At 48.1% G+C, this 17637-nt stretch overlaps 7 protein-coding genes across 7 annotated transcripts; 3 read left to right on the top strand and 4 right to left on the bottom strand.

The window, feature by feature from the left end:
- Positions 1 to 2117: 2117 nt before the first annotated feature.
- On the top strand, positions 2118 to 4194 carry LCP9604111_5074 (transient receptor potential ion channel family protein; the record flags this gene model as incomplete). The annotated part of the gene is made up of 2 exons (XM_039072844.1): positions 2118 to 2493; positions 2579 to 4194. 2 exons carry the CDS (start codon positions 2118 to 2120, stop codon positions 4192 to 4194), a joined length of 1992 nt encoding a protein of 663 aa, XP_038929045.1.
- A 3561-nt stretch (positions 4195 to 7755) lies between these two features.
- Positions 7756 to 8063, top strand: LCP9604111_5073 (uncharacterized protein; the record flags this gene model as incomplete). Its single annotated transcript, XM_039072843.1, has 2 exons — positions 7756 to 7790; positions 7850 to 8063. The coding sequence occupies 2 exons, from the start codon at positions 7756 to 7758 to the stop codon at positions 8061 to 8063; spliced, it is 249 nt and encodes an 82-aa protein (XP_038929044.1).
- Positions 8064 to 8219: 156 nt separating this feature from the next.
- On the bottom strand, positions 8220 to 9486 carry LCP9604111_5072 (alpha/beta hydrolase; the record flags this gene model as incomplete). Its single annotated transcript, XM_039072842.1, has 2 exons — positions 8220 to 9033; positions 9089 to 9486. 2 exons carry the CDS (start codon positions 9484 to 9486, stop codon positions 8220 to 8222), a joined length of 1212 nt encoding a protein of 403 aa, XP_038929043.1.
- Positions 9487 to 10425: 939 nt separating this feature from the next.
- On the bottom strand, positions 10426 to 11095 carry LCP9604111_5071 (peptide-methionine-S-sulfoxide reductase; the record flags this gene model as incomplete). The annotated part of the gene is made up of 3 exons (XM_039072841.1): positions 10426 to 10459; positions 10517 to 10835; positions 10924 to 11095. The coding sequence occupies 3 exons, from the start codon at positions 11093 to 11095 to the stop codon at positions 10426 to 10428; spliced, it is 525 nt and encodes a 174-aa protein (XP_038929042.1).
- A 609-nt stretch (positions 11096 to 11704) lies between these two features.
- Positions 11705 to 14773, bottom strand: LCP9604111_5070 (kinesin family protein; the record flags this gene model as incomplete). Its single annotated transcript, XM_039072840.1, has 2 exons — positions 11705 to 14519; positions 14574 to 14773. 2 exons carry the CDS (start codon positions 14771 to 14773, stop codon positions 11705 to 11707), a joined length of 3015 nt encoding a protein of 1004 aa, XP_038929041.1.
- A 758-nt stretch (positions 14774 to 15531) lies between these two features.
- On the bottom strand, positions 15532 to 16073 carry LCP9604111_5069 (uncharacterized protein; the record flags this gene model as incomplete). Its single annotated transcript, XM_039072838.1, has 2 exons — positions 15532 to 16008; positions 16071 to 16073. The coding sequence occupies 2 exons, from the start codon at positions 16071 to 16073 to the stop codon at positions 15532 to 15534; spliced, it is 480 nt and encodes a 159-aa protein (XP_038929040.1).
- A 205-nt stretch (positions 16074 to 16278) lies between these two features.
- Positions 16279 to 16974, top strand: LCP9604111_5068 (uncharacterized protein; the record flags this gene model as incomplete). The annotated part of the gene is made up of 2 exons (XM_039072837.1): positions 16279 to 16735; positions 16802 to 16974. The coding sequence occupies 2 exons, from the start codon at positions 16279 to 16281 to the stop codon at positions 16972 to 16974; spliced, it is 630 nt and encodes a 209-aa protein (XP_038929039.1).
- Positions 16975 to 17637: the final 663 nt, after the last annotated feature.

Raw genomic sequence — 17637 nt, 5'->3', positions numbered from 1 at the left:
ACAGTTACGAAGAGATATATAGAGCTAGTTAAACCTTGTACAGATGATCACGATGTATAGACGCTGAATAGATTATCATAGACTTATTTTTCAATTGCCCAAAACTATACAGTATGCTTGACCAAGAGTTTGGAGTTTTGGGTAATGGCAGCCCGGGCCAGCAAAAACACCGGAGCCGCAGCGTAGATCAGGTCCCCCCCCCCGGTGTTTCAATAACTCCAAAGTTCGGATATTATTATTCTAGTTCTCTAGTTATTACTATACATAATCGCGTCTTTAAAAGCAAAAAAACCAGGTTTGACGACTGGGGAAGCGCATAACTGTGGACATTAGGAGCTCACCATCACCTAACTTTGGCCACTTAGGTTCTTAAATAATGACTTTGTAAGTATGTAATCCCAGGCATAATATAACACGCAATATACGGTGTGAGCTCAGACTCATCCACAAGCAAACTCCTGCGCCGTCTGGGCAGTAGCGAGAAACCAAAGCGCGCTGGTTGCGACCACACTCATTTCGCCGTATGCTCGCGTGGGGATAAACACAGTTCAAATAGAGTTGGTTTGATGAGAAGACGAAGAATGAATGGAAGAGATTTATGACAGACATAGGACACACTCATTGCTAACATCATGCATAATGATTTTGTGGATTGGTGATTCCTGGTTCGCTTGGCCGGTGACAGGTCTGATAGCATGCATAGTGAGTTGGGCAATCCCCATTTACATGTATGATATCATCTAGCATATATAGCTCTGTAGATCGTTTGCTGATGAACATTACGATCGCTGCGGTTCATTCTCGATTCCAGGGTTGTGGCTAGTGCCTACGTCATGCCACGAGATGGGCCCTGCAGGGTATAGATCAGCACTGATATTGAAGATGAAGGAGATGTGTCGGGCACAGTGGGAGTTGGTGGTTCTTGATTTCTTCAATGCATAACTAGTTATTTGAAGTTGTCGCTAATGATGATCTTGTTGCAGTGCATTTTTTTTAATATGCTTCACAAAGTTGTACACAGCACACAGCCAGGTTTGCATATTCAAGTAGTACAAAGGCGCGAGGGATCGCAGATTTGTCAGCTGGCAAGTCTGATTGATCAGGCGAATATCCAAGACCCTTCTCAGTGTGGCTGAATTATTTGAAGCTGGCGATGTGTGGAAAGTGATTGAAATCCGGGGCACAAATACAGTATATGTGGCCTAAAACATACCCAATCAGTCGTCGCAATCCCAGCAGAGTGTCCTACTCCATAACCTTGCTAAAAATGATGAACGGGGTACTCCGTACGGAGTAGCTCCAGATCATAAAATCCCAATCGGCAATGAACGTGATTAAGGTGAGAACATTGCGATTGGTTGGACATTGCCACCAGTTTTACATTGTCCAATGAGAGACATGGGTCTTAAAACGCGATCGTTCCAAGGTCGACGCATTCTAAATTTAGGGGAACCAGATCCTTTGAGGCTTTCTAAAAATGGCAGGGATCGGCTGATAATCTGGAAGCCGACGGAAAAAGACTAGATGAACACTATATTGTATACACTCAAAGCCAAAGCGTTCCTTTAGAGTATGTTAACTGTAACTACCGGTCTAAAGGCAGAAGAAGGTTAGGTAATGTTGACCTCGAGAGTGCGCGAGATGGCTGCTTGCGGAACTAGTTTGGCCGGTGGCGGCCTAGAGTTTTTTTTCATGTTACGTTGGCTGATTCCTAAGCCTAGGAAAAAGCGAGAATAAGCCGAAATAAAGATTTTCACTACGGAGTCTACGGAGTTTACGGAGTAGGAATCGGCAGGATCGTCTAGGGTCTTGGGGGGGTTGGGGCAGTGTAGAGGGGCAAAAGGCTGGGATGACCAAGGTAGCTGGGGACCGTAGTTGATCATGACTCCAATGTACGGGGTAACTACATTATACAGCTAATAGTAAAGCCAAGTTTAACTGTTTAATGAATGTCGGTTGCCTGAGAGTGGCTTCACTGCACGACCCTGGACGATCTTTTTGGCTCCACTGAGCGCTTACGTCGTACTGTGGAGTTCAATGATATCAGGAAAATCGAGGAAAAGAAAAAGAAACGAAATTCCCATTTTCTCTTTTCAACATACACTCGTTTTGTCGCCATGCAACTGAATGGCTCCCTTTTCGGAGCTCTCATCCTCGTCCTCCAGAGTCTTCAGCTTGTACAAGCAGAGAACCTCATCCAAGCCACCGGGCTGACACAATGTTCCGATAGTGCCGAAGTGACCGTCAATAACTTCAATGCGATATTCACGCCAAACAACAAGTCCATCAGCATCATCTTTGATGGCTATTCCGAAGTGGCCGGAGATGTGCTCATTGACGTGGACCTCCTGGTGTACGGATACAAGGCGTTTACCAAGTCGTTCGATCCATGCAGTCTCGATTTGTCGGTGTTTTGTCCTATGAAAGCAATTGAACTGCAAATTCCCAAAATCACCCAAACATTGGGCGACAGTGTCCTCTCGCAAATACCATGTTCGTCCACACTTCCCCGATAGTCGCAAATTCTTTCAGGGCTCGGAGACTCCGGAAATTGGTCTTACTAACGGTTACGTCATAGCGATCGCCTATAGCGTCCCCGACATCGATGCAGTGATTCGGCTCAGGCTCAAGTACAAAAATTCAGGTAAACAGATCACTTGTTTGGAGACCCGTGTCCGCAATGGGAAAACAGTCTACCAGCGTGGTGTGTCGTGGACACTCGCTGTCATCACCGGTCTTGGTCTCATCATGTCCACGGTCATATCGCTTCTTGGCCATTCGAACACGGCTACCCATCTCGTCTTCCGATCGCTTGCATTCCTCGGATTCATTCAAACACAGGCGATGGTTGGGATGTGTTCAATGGCATTGCCGCCGTTTGTGCAATCCTGGACTCAGAACATGCAATGGAGCTTAGGAATTGTGCAGCTGGATGCTCTGCAGACAATTGCGACCTGGTTTCAGCGCGCCACCGGGGGTACACCTTCGACCGTGCTTGAATCGGCGAGTACTGCATCTGTCGTCTTACAGAAGCGTTCCGCCGGGATCCATCGCAGAGCCGCAGAGGAAGGAACTCAAATTCTTCTTCGCGGTATTAAACGGGTTGGAATTCGCGAAAACATCGAACTGAGCAACATCTTTATGACCGGATATCTATTCTATTACTTCGTCACCGCAGTCATCGTCATCTGTGTAGGGTTGGTTCTCCTAGTCCGGAGTGTTTTAGCCAAGAAACAGACAATGCTTCCAAAGTTGGATCGTGCCATCAGTGTCACCGCAGATTGGAAAACCATCCTCCGCAATACCTTCTTCCGGCTGGCATGCATCGGATACCCACAGATGTGTATCCTATGTCTCTGGGAACTGACTCGTCACGACTCAGCCGCTGAAATTGTCCTGGCCATTACCATGTGGCTGGTCACGACTGCCGTCTTAGCCTTTGCCACATTCAAGGTGTTCCAACGCGCGATACGGTCGAAACAGCAGCACAACACACCTGCGTACACGCTCTACTCCGACCCGGCCACTCTGAACCAGTGGGGTTTCCTATACATCTACTATCGCGCTCCGGTCTATTACTTCATTGTCCCAGCTCTGGTCTACATCATTGTTAAAGGAATGGTTATTGCCTTCGCTCAGCCTTCACCGATCGCCCAGTCGATCATTCTGCTCGTTTTGGAACTCTCCATGATGCTCGCAACCTCCATAATCAAGCCGTTCATGAGCAAGGGGGCTAATGTCGCTGCAATCACGATGACGGTAATGAATTCGCTCAATACGATATTCATGCTTGTTTGGACGAATATCTTTGACCAACCTGAGCTCATGACTGGCATCCTGGGGGTAATCTTCTTCATCCTGAATGCGCTTCTCACTCTCTTGCTCCTGATCTACCTTTTGGTTGGTATGGTTTACGCCATTTTCTTCAAGAAGCCCGACACCAAGTACAAACCTCTTGGCGATGACCGTGACTCTTTCCGCTGGTCTCGCACCGGAACGACGACTGAGTTGTCGTCCCTCGAGAAGATCGCAAGAGGCGAGGACGACACAGAAGGCCACCCTCATCCCCCGCCCGTGGTCACTGCTCCGCCCAGCGACGAAGATGTGTCAATGGCAGCCAAAAGGCCATATAATGATGTTGTGGACCCTTCGCTGCCGCTCTTCCCAGCCAGCTATGAACGCACGCAACGATAGTCGTGAGCATTTAGAGTCAATATTTTCTCTCTTTTTCTCTCTCCTTTTCTGTTTTTTTTTTTTTGTTTTGAAGCGAGATTTCTTAATTCCTGCATTCGGTGCGTCGGCGCTTCGGGTGGCTATTGTACATATTCAAAATTTTGACGTTCAGGAATTGGGCTAGATAATATATGTTTCTAGAAAGCTTTTTACTGTGTTTGCTCTACATTGAATATGAACACCTAATTAAACCTTTCATTTCGGAATAAAGACGTCTTAAGACCGCGCCAAATCTGACTCCTTTGCCAAAGGATTTACTCTGCTCCAAGTCTTCTAGGAATTGCAAGGTTATTGCCAGAAGAGCATCAGCGTCAGGGTCTCGACAGCCGAGAAATAAATTTCCCGAGGAAAAGAAGCATTAGCTTAGTCCATTTTATTGCCTTTACAAGGGGAGCGTGTGTCAAGTGCTAGCTGGTCAAAGGCATCTGGTCTGGCTGTCATACAAAATGCCCTATGAGGAAATGTCATTCCGATGTTGATATCTCTTCGCACGTTGTCTTCTAGTTCTTTTATCATTATGATTTGATTACCTATCATCAATTGCTTACATCTGATTAAGTTGCTATATATTGTCTAGCTGAGCATTGTGAGAATTGCTTATCACCTTGGCTTTCTTTTCCCAGCTCCTAACATAGACGTAAAGAAACGAATTGATACCAACACCATTTAGTTAGTTACAGCTTATCTTTCACATAATCAATCCAAGGGCACTCCAGGAATGCGGCTGTGCTACCATCCCTTGATTCAGGCGACCAACATGCGAGTCTTATAAATATCAAATTTGCATGCGTGTTAGTCAAGGCTGAGCATATTACGATTCTCGTTTATAGTTGTACACACTCTGACAGTGTCATCCCAAGACCCAGAATAGACTCGTCATCTGGACCAAGACGGACTTAGCGAGTAGCCATCCGATTCCGAGTCAGGCCCCTTGTTTGCAGCCAACTCGAGGAGATATGACTGGGGTGTGCGCAGTTCGATGAGGTGGCTTACCGGAAAAAGCTGGATAAAATAAGCCGGCTGCATAGGCCACGTTCACACGCGTGGAAAAATGCGACGTCTCCAGTACGGAGTATCTGTCAGCTGTTTCAGACTCGACGCTCCACTTCGCTCTCGGTGCATATGTAGCTATGGTCGAAACACATGTTGCGATGGTAACAAGCTGCAGCTACTCCGTGCACTTTCGGCATCTATGCCGGAACCCACTGTGGATTAAGTTGATCCATTAAGTTGCGTTTCAGACTGAGGCGTCCTGGGGTGATTGGCAAGGTGAGTCAAATGAGGGAGATGTGTGGACGATCCCTTCCTCTTCTGTCAACATCCTTGCCCCTTGGATGATCCGTTTTTGGACAAGTTTGGCTTTTTTTCTTTATGATAGGTAAAATCCCAAGGAGCGAAGAAGGGTCTCATTATTGAGTTTCTGTAAGCTTCAGGGGCTAGATTTCAGTCTAAAAAAAGAATGAGCTCTTGACCTTAATTTCCCCAGGGCTGAGACCGTTGTGGGATTAGAGCACATCACAAACTAAACGCCATTGCATTCCGTACCACCAGGTCAGCTCACCTGGGACGAATGATCGGCTTAGGTGTTCGGGCTTAGCGAGCCAAGTGATTGACGCCGTAGGTGTATGTAGATAAGGTTGCTGGAATTCCGCCAGACGTGCCTTGCATATCCCAACAGGAGACCCTGTCAAACATTTCTTAAAGGAATGAGCGAATTCGGACACGCGTGGGAAAAGCAACCTTATTATTCCTGAAACACAGGTTTCCATATGGCGAGTGTGGCTTGGGCTTAGCCAAGAATTGAAAAATGAAACCCAATAATGGGGTATATCTGCATAGTTAGTGTACAACATAACGCCGTCCGAAAAGTCTGTCTGCGGACATCCGTTATTTCCGAGGATGCTTCCTTAAAACATAGAGATCAGCGCCAGCACACTTGGTAGGTAGCCTTTAGCTAGACGCCGTGCTCGTTGCCCTATTTTGTAGATATGTAAACGCCTTTGATCAGCGGATAGGCCTAGGTCTTAGTGGCACTAAAAAGCAAAATACTATTACTGCTGTTTCCTTCCTGGGATGTCCCAATCTTTGGACTCGTCATAATCGGCTTTAACAAGGCAATCCATGTGCCCCTTTTCTTAGGCAAGCTCAGTTCAAGTTTCCGAAAATAAGTCACTCGCATTTCGGAGATCTTCAGTTCTCTATGCAGTATACTAGTATCTAGTCAGTTAAGCATTCCTATATTTGTAATAATAGCGATGCAAAATAACCTTTAGGGCTCAAGGCTGGCAAGGCATGGCTGGTATGGACCTGCTACTATCAAAGTATCCTGCGGCAATAGTGGCTTGCCTTATCCCGACTCGTCGTTGAGGGATCTGCAGGGTTGTTCTCAGGAAAGGGAAATGAAGGAAGCATGCAGCAGACGCGCGTGGGCCGGGGAATGTAGCATGGTGAGCCTTGTTCTATTTTATTTATCTTTTTGACCTCTTAGAGCTGAGTCCCTGGGTCAAGACATATGTTCATGACCATGTGATCGACCACGTTAGTCCCCGACATTGTTTCACCCTAGAGGGAGCGAGGATACACGGACATTGCGAAGCGCTTGTACCGCCAAGGGTTCCGGATTTGTTTGTTTCAACGGGTTCTAGACTTGTCTTGTTCCTGTTTTTTTTTTTAAAAAAAGGAGATCATGACCTTGTCCCTTGTTTGATAGCTCTGTCGAATATCCGTTTGCAGAAACTCGAGTTGATGTTTATTTCACCCCCTCACTTCATTCCACAGCACATATGTAGAAAGTCTGGATATTCCGAAACCTGAAACATGCGGCTGGCCATGTGCCGAAGAGGAATGTTGGATTTACGCTCAGGATGATCGTGAAAGCGGGTCTTAGTCCACGCATCCATATGCGGCTGGTACCTGCCTCTCCTAGCCCCGGTTACCTGCATTTCAGCCAATGACAACAGACATATCGCTTGTTTTGCGTAGATGAGCCGACGGGTATGTGCTTTTTTGCTATGGACCCTCGGAGTTTCCCGCTAAACGAATACCAGAACTGGCATGGTTCATGCGGACTCAGTCTTGGCGAACGTTGAGCTCAAGGGTCGAGATGCCGTCACAGGCCCATGGCAGGCGGAGGTTATGCACTCGGTGAAGATCTTTTCCTCGTTTTCTCCTTCGTTTAACTTGTACTGTCCATGTGGGCTATGATGCGAAGCTCAAACTCGCGTGTCCGGCCGCAAAGGCATGCCGTCCTCATGCATAGCGTCAGACCTGCAGTGTATATATAAGAGCTTCCGCTCAGTTGTATCCTGGTCATCATCCACTCAGAAACTCATCAATTCATTCGTCTCTACAGTTCCTTTTCAAACATACCGATCAAAGCCAAGCACATACCTCGCTCTTGAGCACCACACTACCCCAACCCTCCTTCTTTCTACTGGGCCTCTTCCCGGTGACCTGACTCTTTGATTCGCTTGAACCGCTTGCGAAGACCTCACGTTTATCACCAACAACCAACTACACATCATGTCTATCCCGGTCCCGGAACCCAGAACCACATCGTGAGTGTATCTATATCAAAGTGCATCCTTTTAACAATGAACTAACCGGCTTTTCCTAGTGTTGCCAACGGCACCAGTACCAACGCCTTAAGCCAAGGCAACGTCAGCCAAGTGCCGGCAAGCAACCGCAGCAGTGTGGAACGATTCGCACGAGCACCAGCCTCCGAAGGCCCTTACTTCGCCAATGCGCGGATGCCAGAGAGATCGGCACACCTCGCGGCGCTATCAAGCCAACTCAATGCCATAGAGGAGATTATGAAGACTGGGAGTTAGAAGATCAAAGCAAATGAATAAATGAATAAATAAATTATCCAACACCAGCTTCTATGTATAGTCGGTCTATTAAATGGAACGCAACGAAAAACCAATGAAGGCGGATATATCCCGAAACTCCCCCTCAAAGAGTGGATAGATTCCGTAAACCCTTGTTCATAGTATATCGAAGATGTAAGATGCTACTTCCTCGTACTTGGTGCTGGGGAACTCATGTCCCGCTTCGTAAAACTTGAAGACAACATTGCCATCCAGGGCAGCCGTGGCATCTGGAACAAGTTCACTTTTGACAATGATTGAATCACTATTACCACACAGAATGTGCACTTTGTTATCCGCCGGCCTTTTATCTTCATTGCTTGAGGCGCTATTCTGTGCAGTTAAATACTCACCGAGACGCGCCCATGTGTTCCATTGGCGCTCTCGAAGGATTGGACCATAACGCATGCTAGACATGAACGCGTGGACAAACCCCTTGTTATTATTCACCTGCCACGCCACGGTAGACGGGATGTTGATGTGGGGATACTCTCGGGACAGAATTTGAGTTGCTGCAGCGCTCTGGGATGGCAGTTCTTCGGTGAGTACATCCGCGGCACTGGGTTTCTCGTTCTTGGGCTTGGACGAGGCCAAGGGGCCTGCCTTCAGCCGACGGCTAACCAAGGATGCTAAGATATTCTCAGGCATAAGACCCTTTGAGTAAAGGAGTCGACTTTGGAAACTGATATGCGAATCGCGGAGCAATCCCGAAGGGGCTAGGAGCACCAATGACGACAGAAGCTTAGGAAAGTAGGATGCAAAGGCAGCCGCAATGCCACCTCCCAGAGAGTACCCGGTAAGGCAGAATTTACCGGACTCTGCACCTGTCCAAGAGATAGGCGATGATGTCAGAGCGAGGAAGATCTGTGTCGAGAAGAGGCGGTCATCTTGTGGAAGATCAGCAGGGCAGTCGGAGTATCCTCTTCCGAACCTATTTTTCAAGGGTCAGCGATAATACAAAGTGTTGAATGTTGTGCAACACGTACAAGTCAAATAGCATCACACGGCAGCCGCGGTCCACCAACGCATGGGCCACCCCGCCGAGCGAGATACACGGTGTGGTGATACCGTGCACGAACAACACCTTGGGTCCATCTTCTGGGCCCCATTCATACACTCGCATAGACCCGTATGGGCTAGCGACATCGCGAGCACCGGGCAGGGCATCAGCCGGGAGAGGCAATTTACGATTCTCCGACTCGGGTAAGACTGTCGACCGAGGCGATACGAGAACAGTCGGGAGCGATTCGTTTTGAGGGAACACCGATCGAGCGAGTAGACCAAGTGTGAATGAAGCCCCAGTCACTGCTAGCAAAGGGATCTGAGTCTGATGGTTTGAGAATGCACCAGAAAGGAAATCCACAGTTTCGTTGTACAGGCCCATGGTTGCAATTGCGGGAAGTCACCCCTGAAACAACCGTAGAAGCAAGTTCGTCGAAGATTGGAAAGGTGTTGTGATGTAATATTGACGACCTGAACCGACGAGAGTAATGAAGGGAGGTACCACTCTGCAATGAGGGTAAACGAATGCACCGAGTTGGAAGACACTAGTGCTTGAGGGCTGCGACCGAGGCTCACCGCGCTGCCGTGTTGACGCCATGTGCCTGCCCAAATGGTAAGATTAGATAAGATAAGATAAGGATAAACCTCGGCAGTTCGGTCAACTGGTCAGTCTTGGAAGTATAGAGACCCATTCATTCAACACCAGTTAAACTACAGAATATAATCAGCAGGACCCTCAAATGTTTATTTCAAAAAAATAATAACATCAGATGGTCCTCTCCTTCACAGAATGTGTGACAGGTCCGCCCTCACACGCTGCCCGAGCCAGCCAATGACACTAAGGAATGTTGTTTTCCCACAATATCTCACGTGGTGGCTATCTATAGACCAAGTTATTTTCAGTATAAGTAGCTAATCAATGGTATTCTACGATAATTCAGTGATAATTCAGTGAAGAGGAATGTGCGGTAGTCGTGGGTGTGAAATTCAGCAGACGAGGTCATCCAACAACGTACGTGTGCGATGGATAAATGGATTGAACCCATGACTCTCCTATGGTCAACCAGTTCTGCAAGAGGATTTGCAGATCAAGGTCTAGACATGAAGGACAAAGTGTACTTTGACCAAGAAAATAGCACAGAGAGAGAAAGGAAGTATAGAAATACCTAAAGGCGGCCCTAAGGCACCAGGCGCAGGCCTAAGAGAAACCATATAGTTACTCCGTACAAGCGCAAAGCTTCATATTATAGATATTGACTTTTGTATTCAATCTTCTTCGGGTGAACATTAGGGCTAAAATAAATTACAATTTGGGACCTAGTCAATCCGACAAAGGAGGGAAAGGTCGGATGAAGCTAGAAGCAAAAGTTAGCAAGGGACTCATTTGGAACTGGAATAATAGGGACACATACTGAGCAGGACACTCATACCCAGCAGGGTTATTTTGAAGATAGAGCTGGTGATATTCCTCCGCATCCCACCACTGGCCTGCTGGCAGGATCTTGGTAGAAAGCGGAGTTTTATACCACTGCTTGCTGACCTTGTCTGTAATCTCTTGTGCGATCTTTTGCTGCTCTTCCCCGTGCGTAAATATCGCACTACGGTACTGTGTGCCGACATCTGGACCCTGCCGGTTTTCTGTTGTGGGGTCGTGCATGCGGTAGAAGAATTCAAGGAGCTGACGGTAGGTCACAATCGAGGGATCAAAGACTATCCGGAGGGCCTCGGCATCTGTGGAAAGAAAAAAAAAGTAAGTATTCGAAGGTGCGATCGCGATAAGAAATTCCGCGTTATTTCTATCAGATAGCACGGCACTTACGGCCAGTTGAACCGGAGCAGACAGCTCGATAAGTTGGCGACGGAACTGGGCCACCGCAATAGCCCACCTTAGCGTCGAGTAGGCCTTTGCCGTTGCCGAAATTCTTGCGGTACAAGTGCTCAACGCCCCAAAAGCAGCCAGCTGCTACGGTCGCGGTCTCCGTGCCAGGCATTTTGCGGGATTTGGTTTCTGATGTCAAGGGAAAAGCTGAGCTGGTGGAGAAGGAACGAAAGAAGCGTGAGAAAAGGGTCGAGGCAACCGGAGCGACGAAAGTCATTGGAAATTCTGGTGATGGTGGAGACGTACTTGATAAGTGGGGATGCTCGCGGGTTCGAAAGTGAAAGGGACCGTACAGGATGCTGTAAGACTAATGAAAGGGGAGCAATTTGAAGGGAATAAATATAAAAATCAAAGTCTCAGAACAAAGAGTGAGAGGGAGGAAAGGGAAGAAATAGAAGGGAGCTCGAGATTAGAGCTTCGCGATGGCGTCATCCCAGAATTTACAAAGCAGCGCGGGGAATTCGACAGGGATGGAAAGATTAGGGCTTCCAGCAGCCCTATCCGAGTATTATTGTGATTGTACAAGAGCTGCCCTCCAGCTGAAAACCAACAATGCAAGAACAGAGAGATAATAACAGGCGAAATCCAATAAGAATTCTGTCGTACAAATGTACAAAAAAGAAATGTGGTATCTGCTACGCCAACAAAACACCAGTTCCAAACAAGTCAAAACAAAATCAAAGCTAGTCATGAATAATTTCAAGTCATTCACCAGAGCCCACTACCACGCTTGCGAGTTATGGTCGGCAGCAGGGGGTGCTGCCATCGCACTGAGACGGATGGCCTCTCTGCTGGAAAGGCTGATATTTCGAGGTCGGCCGTCTCCACCCAATGTTGTGCGGCGGCCCGTGTTCTTCATAACTGGGAGAGTGTGAGGACTCAAGACCCGAGGCTTGACATCGTGTTCTTTCTCGCTTTTGACCATGCGCCGCGCTTGTGATGCAGTGAACATGTGGTTGTCTGCGGGCGGAGTCCCATAGGTAGTAGAAGTCGGGCTGCGACGGCGGTGAACACGCAGAGTATTGGAGGATGGGTTAAACAGTCCACTAGGAATCCGTCCATTAGACATACGTCGCATGGCTGAATTGATCTTAATTGCATCTTCCTTGTCCGACTTCCAGTTGACCCTGTTTTCAGATACCGGACTGCTGGAGAAGTTGCCGCTGGGACTACGAACTGCAATCCGCGACGGACGATCCGTCGAGGGGCGGTTCATAAAGCTGCTTCCTTCAATATCACGGAGGGGAGAGCTATCTCTTTTTGAAAGAGGAAGGCTGGATGACGGGGGTGGTGCCAATGGTGAGCTGCCATTTCTCTTGGCCAAGAATCCTGCCTTAAAGCGACTGCTGTTCTTTTGAATGTTCAAGGTAGACCCAGTGGATTCATCAGGTGTAGGTGAAATAGAACCGGCCGGGCTGATAACCCTCGGAATATTTCGTGGAATGGGAGATCCCGATCGAGGTGGCAACCATGACTTTTCAAAGCTAGTTTCATCTGCAGAGTCGACCTTCTTAGGGGTCTTTTGGAACTCGGTCAAAGTGCCGTCTTCCTCATCGTCCTTCCATCGGACGGATCGCTTGGGAATTTTCATCTGGACTTTCTTTGGCGAAAAACTGACACTCTTCCGGCCGGCAGTGCCTCTACGGCGACGTGGAGATCCTTTAGTTGGTGAAGCAGGAGCATCAGGGGTGAGTGTGGTTGGAGGATTGGCGCTCGATACTTGTGGCAAGCTCACCAAGCTGAAGCGCTTCTTTGTTTTTGTGGGGCTTGCAGGCCTAGCAGAGCTGAGGTTCGGGACAGACGGCATGGTACCGTCTGGTTTGACAAGGTTGGTTGCTGCATCTGAACAATCCTCTAACATCTTTGTAAGGATAGTCCGCCCCTTTTTGAGAGCCTCGTTGGCGTTTAGCTGCATGATATCCTCGATGGAGTTCATCATCTCAAACTGTGCTTGCAACAGAAGCTGCACGGCAGCAGCTTCTCCAGCCTTGTCCTGTTCTAGCACAGCGGTCAATGCTTCGCGCTCTGCATTGGACCGAAGAAGATCTGCTTCTCGGTTCAAATTGGCATAGTCGCTGTTATCGGTAATGTCAAACTCTTGAAGCTGCTTTGCCGCGTTCTCCACCGCCGAGTTCACCGCTCGGTCCCAAGTGCTCTTTGCTAATTTCTGGTTGTAATGATGTCTGCTACCTTCCAGTTCAAGAAGGATTCCCTGTGCAGATTTGCGGACAGCATATAGGTTCGATAAGCCCTCCTCAGTTTCATGCGCGGCGCAAACATTATCAAAGGCCGCAATCCAGGACGATAAAATGCCAATTCTGCGGCCGATTTGCCTTAGTTTCAGCATGTTGTTCGTCTTCTCTTGTCTTTCGGGTAACGTATGTTCGTAGGCATTGCGAATCCGGGAAACGCCCTCGCGCAAGACAGCGTCTTTCTTCTCACCTTGCTTGCGGAACTTAGTGAAGGCTGCCTTTTCGTAGTCTTTTGCCTGTGCTTTGAGCTCATTGATCAAATTCATTTGCTCGTCGATCTTGACCAAAAAGTCCTTCACGTGTCGGTTAACGTTGAACACATTTCGTGTGACCTTAGTCTGGATGTTCTTCGCTCGATTCGCATATCGAAGTGTATTTTGGGTCTCGTCAAAGTGCTGGCTTGAGGGGCTGACACAGACAATCATCACTGTCTTGCAATTGCCACCAAGAGCAAACTTAAGTAATCGAGTGAGCTTTGAGTTACGATAGGGGATGTGGTTACGCTTTCGAGGGTCGCAAAGTGCATTGATGCAACTTCCCAGGGACAACAGAGACTTGTTGATATTGGCGCCTTCGAACAAACGTTCTCCCCTGTTCTGTGTCGCGCTGGCACGCTCACTTCCCGCTAAATCGATGATACTGAAAGTGGCCATAGTGTGAGGCTCATTGACGTCGGCATTTCGGTCTTTTTGGGCGATGTTGATTTGAAGGACGGCATGCGATCTTGATGAAGTAGCATTTGCTGCCGTAGGAGACATGGTGCGACGCTCGTTGCCTTGCATGATCATGTCCATTACCTCTCCCACATTGTGCGGGTGGTAGCTTGACAGCCCAGCAACTGAGACCGACTGGTTGGAATCCTCCCGCAGCATCAGTCCACCCTTTCCACTGCTACCACAAGGGACAAGCAAGTCACGAATGGTTTCATTATAGATTTCGAGGTAGGAAAGAGAAATTTCGGTCGATTTTTCGTCTGCCCGTTCGTCAATCCGCTCAAAAAGCTCCTGCATAGTGAGAAAGATGATACCGGGCTGTTGGGCAGTCCCGGTGATTGTATGGGTCTTTCCACATCCAGTAGCTCCGTACGCAAATACTGTCGCATTGTATCCATCGAGCACGTTGTCGAGCAGGCTGCGTGTTGTAGATTCGTATACCTCTCCCTGGGAGGCATTTTGGTCGAAGATGCGATCGAAGGCGAATGTTTGGTCCTTGACACGCTTACCATTTGGCACCACGCTCCTAGAGAACTTTTGGACGGGATTGTCCTCTGGGGGGTCAAACACCCTAGTCCGGTTAGGATGTTGGACCCAAAACGTTCAAAATACATGGAATACTCACAAGCAACGGTCGTCAATCACTTTAACGATGGATCGTATACCCTTCTGGTTAAGCTTCGGCGTCGGCGCACCCGCGAGGGAACCATCGCCTAGGAACAGCGGACCCTCGTCACATCGTGTGATCTGGGCTGCCTCTCTGATAGTAAATGGTCGTACTCTGACTGTAACGCTGATCGAGGAAGCGCCGTCGGAGGCAGCCATGTTGGAAGGTCGGGTCGGATCAACCCCAAGTCGCGAGGTGTCTTGCGGGGCCGGTACGTCAGGCGGTTGACGACACCCTGCAATGGCAAAGCCAAGGGGGAAACTTAGCTATTTGTCAAAATCAAAGAATGTAGAAAAGTTGAAGAATGGATCTAAAGGTGTATGGGGTAGGGGGTGCAGGTATTCTCCGAGAGGGGCTCCTTGAAGCGATTTCATTTGTTGATGCGTGTATATGTTGTCATCTAGTGGTTGCTCCGAGCAACCGTTTCATAGTGGTATTTGGTCATTTAGGCGTGGCAATACCAGTCATTCAATACAAAGAGTTCTTAGTCACATGATATGTTGTGTGTTTCAGGTTCTGAACACGTCCCGTCCACTTTGTTCACAGCCACTATGTTCAAGTTCGCCGGCCAAATTGCGGTTATTAGGCCTTTCATAGTATTAACCTCAATATGCTAAGACAAAAGCTGTAAATAGCTAGGAGGAGATTATGATCGTATTATGACATTGACTAACATTGTAACGATTTCAGTGAATAACACCAATCTTTACCATAAAGCGGGTATATTTGCTCTCGAGATATGGAAAATTTATGAATAAAAATCATCGCTTTCGTGTTGCTATTGTCCTAGTAATATCATTTTTCGTCTGCACAAACATCATATGATAGTTTGACCACCAGAGCCTCCTGAAACGCCGAAGGCCATAGAGATGTATCCTCTGACCCTAGTTCTTCCTCGCAAATCATAATGGCCCTATTATTGTTCCTCTGGCTCATCTTCATAGGTCGGCATGATGACATCCCAGCCCGGATCTTCACCATCAAGGTCCATATCAAGACCGCCACTCTGATCCTCGGTGGATTTGTGGAAGCGGAAGGCAATTGAATATCCGTTCTCTAGATCGGCTTCCATTACAGTTGGTGAGTCATTTTGGTTCATATTTCTTTTCGGGGCACCCTCGTTGTCCATTCCTGGTACATCTGCCTGGAGGCGTTTCCAGCCTTTTTCGAGGTCCGCTCGGTCGACAGGCTCACCGAACTCAACATCGGAGGTGGAGTCAGGAACAATGTCGCCATTAATGTTGGTAATATTTCGCGATTTCAGAGCATCCAGAAGCCTTTTTTTGACGAAGTAGAGTGACTCGTGGGGTTGGAGCATCAGAAGGACAGTGGTTTTATGCTTCTTGAAGAGGACGGTCACAGCGCGCGAGTCGGTTTTGGATTGCCTGGGAGGCTGCTTGATAATTAGCCATCCTGCATTCGATGATATTTACTTGAAGATATCAATTCTCATACCATCTTAGAGGCTGCGGGGAAATTAAAGGGTAGGTCGCGTCTGTAATTGATTATTTGGGAGTGACGGAAGGTGGAGAATCCGGCGGGACTCCGACTTCCGCGCTCCGAATCTCTGAGCTCTGCCAGCATCTCACATTCACCACGCTCTCTATAGCCAGCCCTTGAAATTGGTTGCTAGTATCCTCATTCTTCCTTTACAAGCTTCACCATGGATGCCAATCACCCCCCATCTACCGACTCACAGCATAATTCCATCGTCCTCAGGATCGTCCACTGGGACAAGCTGTTTGAATCCGACAGCCCTCCACGGTTAGGAATTGAGTTCGGCAAGCGGTTACCGTATGCTACCCTATCGGCTTTTTCGACTGGTCTGGCATTAGGGTACTACCACGGCAGCAAAAGGGCAGGGCTCGTGTTTCGGGCTGAGAATGCGCATCGTTTCCCCACGACATCAACAGGGTGGTTCCAGTACCATAAAACGAAAAACTATATTGGCGTGGTTGGAGGGGTCAAGGATGGTATGAAGATGGGATTCAAGCTAGGTGCTGGCGCACTTGCATTCTGTCTGTTTGAGGAAACAGTGGACTATGCTCGGCATGACGAGAGAGACTTTTTATCGACGGTCACTGCCGGGCTATCATTCTCCGGAATCTACAGCTTGCTTGGTAAGGAAACTATTCCACTTGGACATCAATACTAGGGGAACCGAAGCTGACCTAGCTTGCATACAGCTCGTCACGATGTGTACACTGCCGCCCGCACAGCGAAGCTTGGGTTGAAATTGAGCTTGACCTACGGTCTTCTGCAAGATGCTCTTGGGACTTTGAAAGGAAACCGCCCTGCCTATGTTGATTTCCTCCTCGGCAACCGGCGGTCCAAAGTCGATAAAGAAGCATCAATGTGATCATAGGCGGACCCATATCAGAATGGTCCCTTAGATCCTTCTTTGTGCGCATGCCCCAGTCTCGCGGCAGGCTTGAGAGACCCCCAATGCCGATAAACAATATTAGGCTCTCCCACTTCACTCCCTAGGACACTCTTCGGCCTACGCATGCTACTGCAGGTGGTATGCATTCGACGCCGGCGAGATGAGCCACATATCCGAGTCAATGCCGCCCCAATTACTATGTCTAGGCCTCGAGCCACTCTGAGGTTTTTAGTCGGTGAGCACGGCCTCTCTCCGTCTGATCGTGTGTTTTTCAGAAGCAACACCCACACTGTACTCTTGGTTACTTGTATTATTTACATTTTTTGATACCCCCTCGTCCAATTAGCATCGAACCAATGAACATTATTTTTCCTTGGGGTGCTATGTACATAGTGACACGTGACCCGCCGGATTCTGTGTTGGGGTTATGATCATGCACCAAGTCGATTAGCAACGCCATTGTGGCGTGACTAGATCGCATTCGGACTAAAATATTAAGGCATTCTATAAACATCCAACGATTGGCGTAGGATTACTACGTGGCTACATGGCCCTGAAATAATATAATTATAAAAAAAGTCTGACGGTTACCCCGACACAACGATGTAGAGAAACAAAGTAAACTAGCTGATTCCGGGC

Source organism: Penicillium roqueforti (assembly GCF_015533775.1).
Source record: "Penicillium roqueforti strain LCP96 04111 chromosome Unknown scaffold_11, whole genome shotgun sequence".
NCBI lineage: Eukaryota > Fungi > Ascomycota > Eurotiomycetes > Eurotiales > Aspergillaceae > Penicillium > Penicillium roqueforti.
Note: the sequence above shows the minus strand (reverse complement) of the source record. Positions and strands in the feature narration are given on the sequence as shown.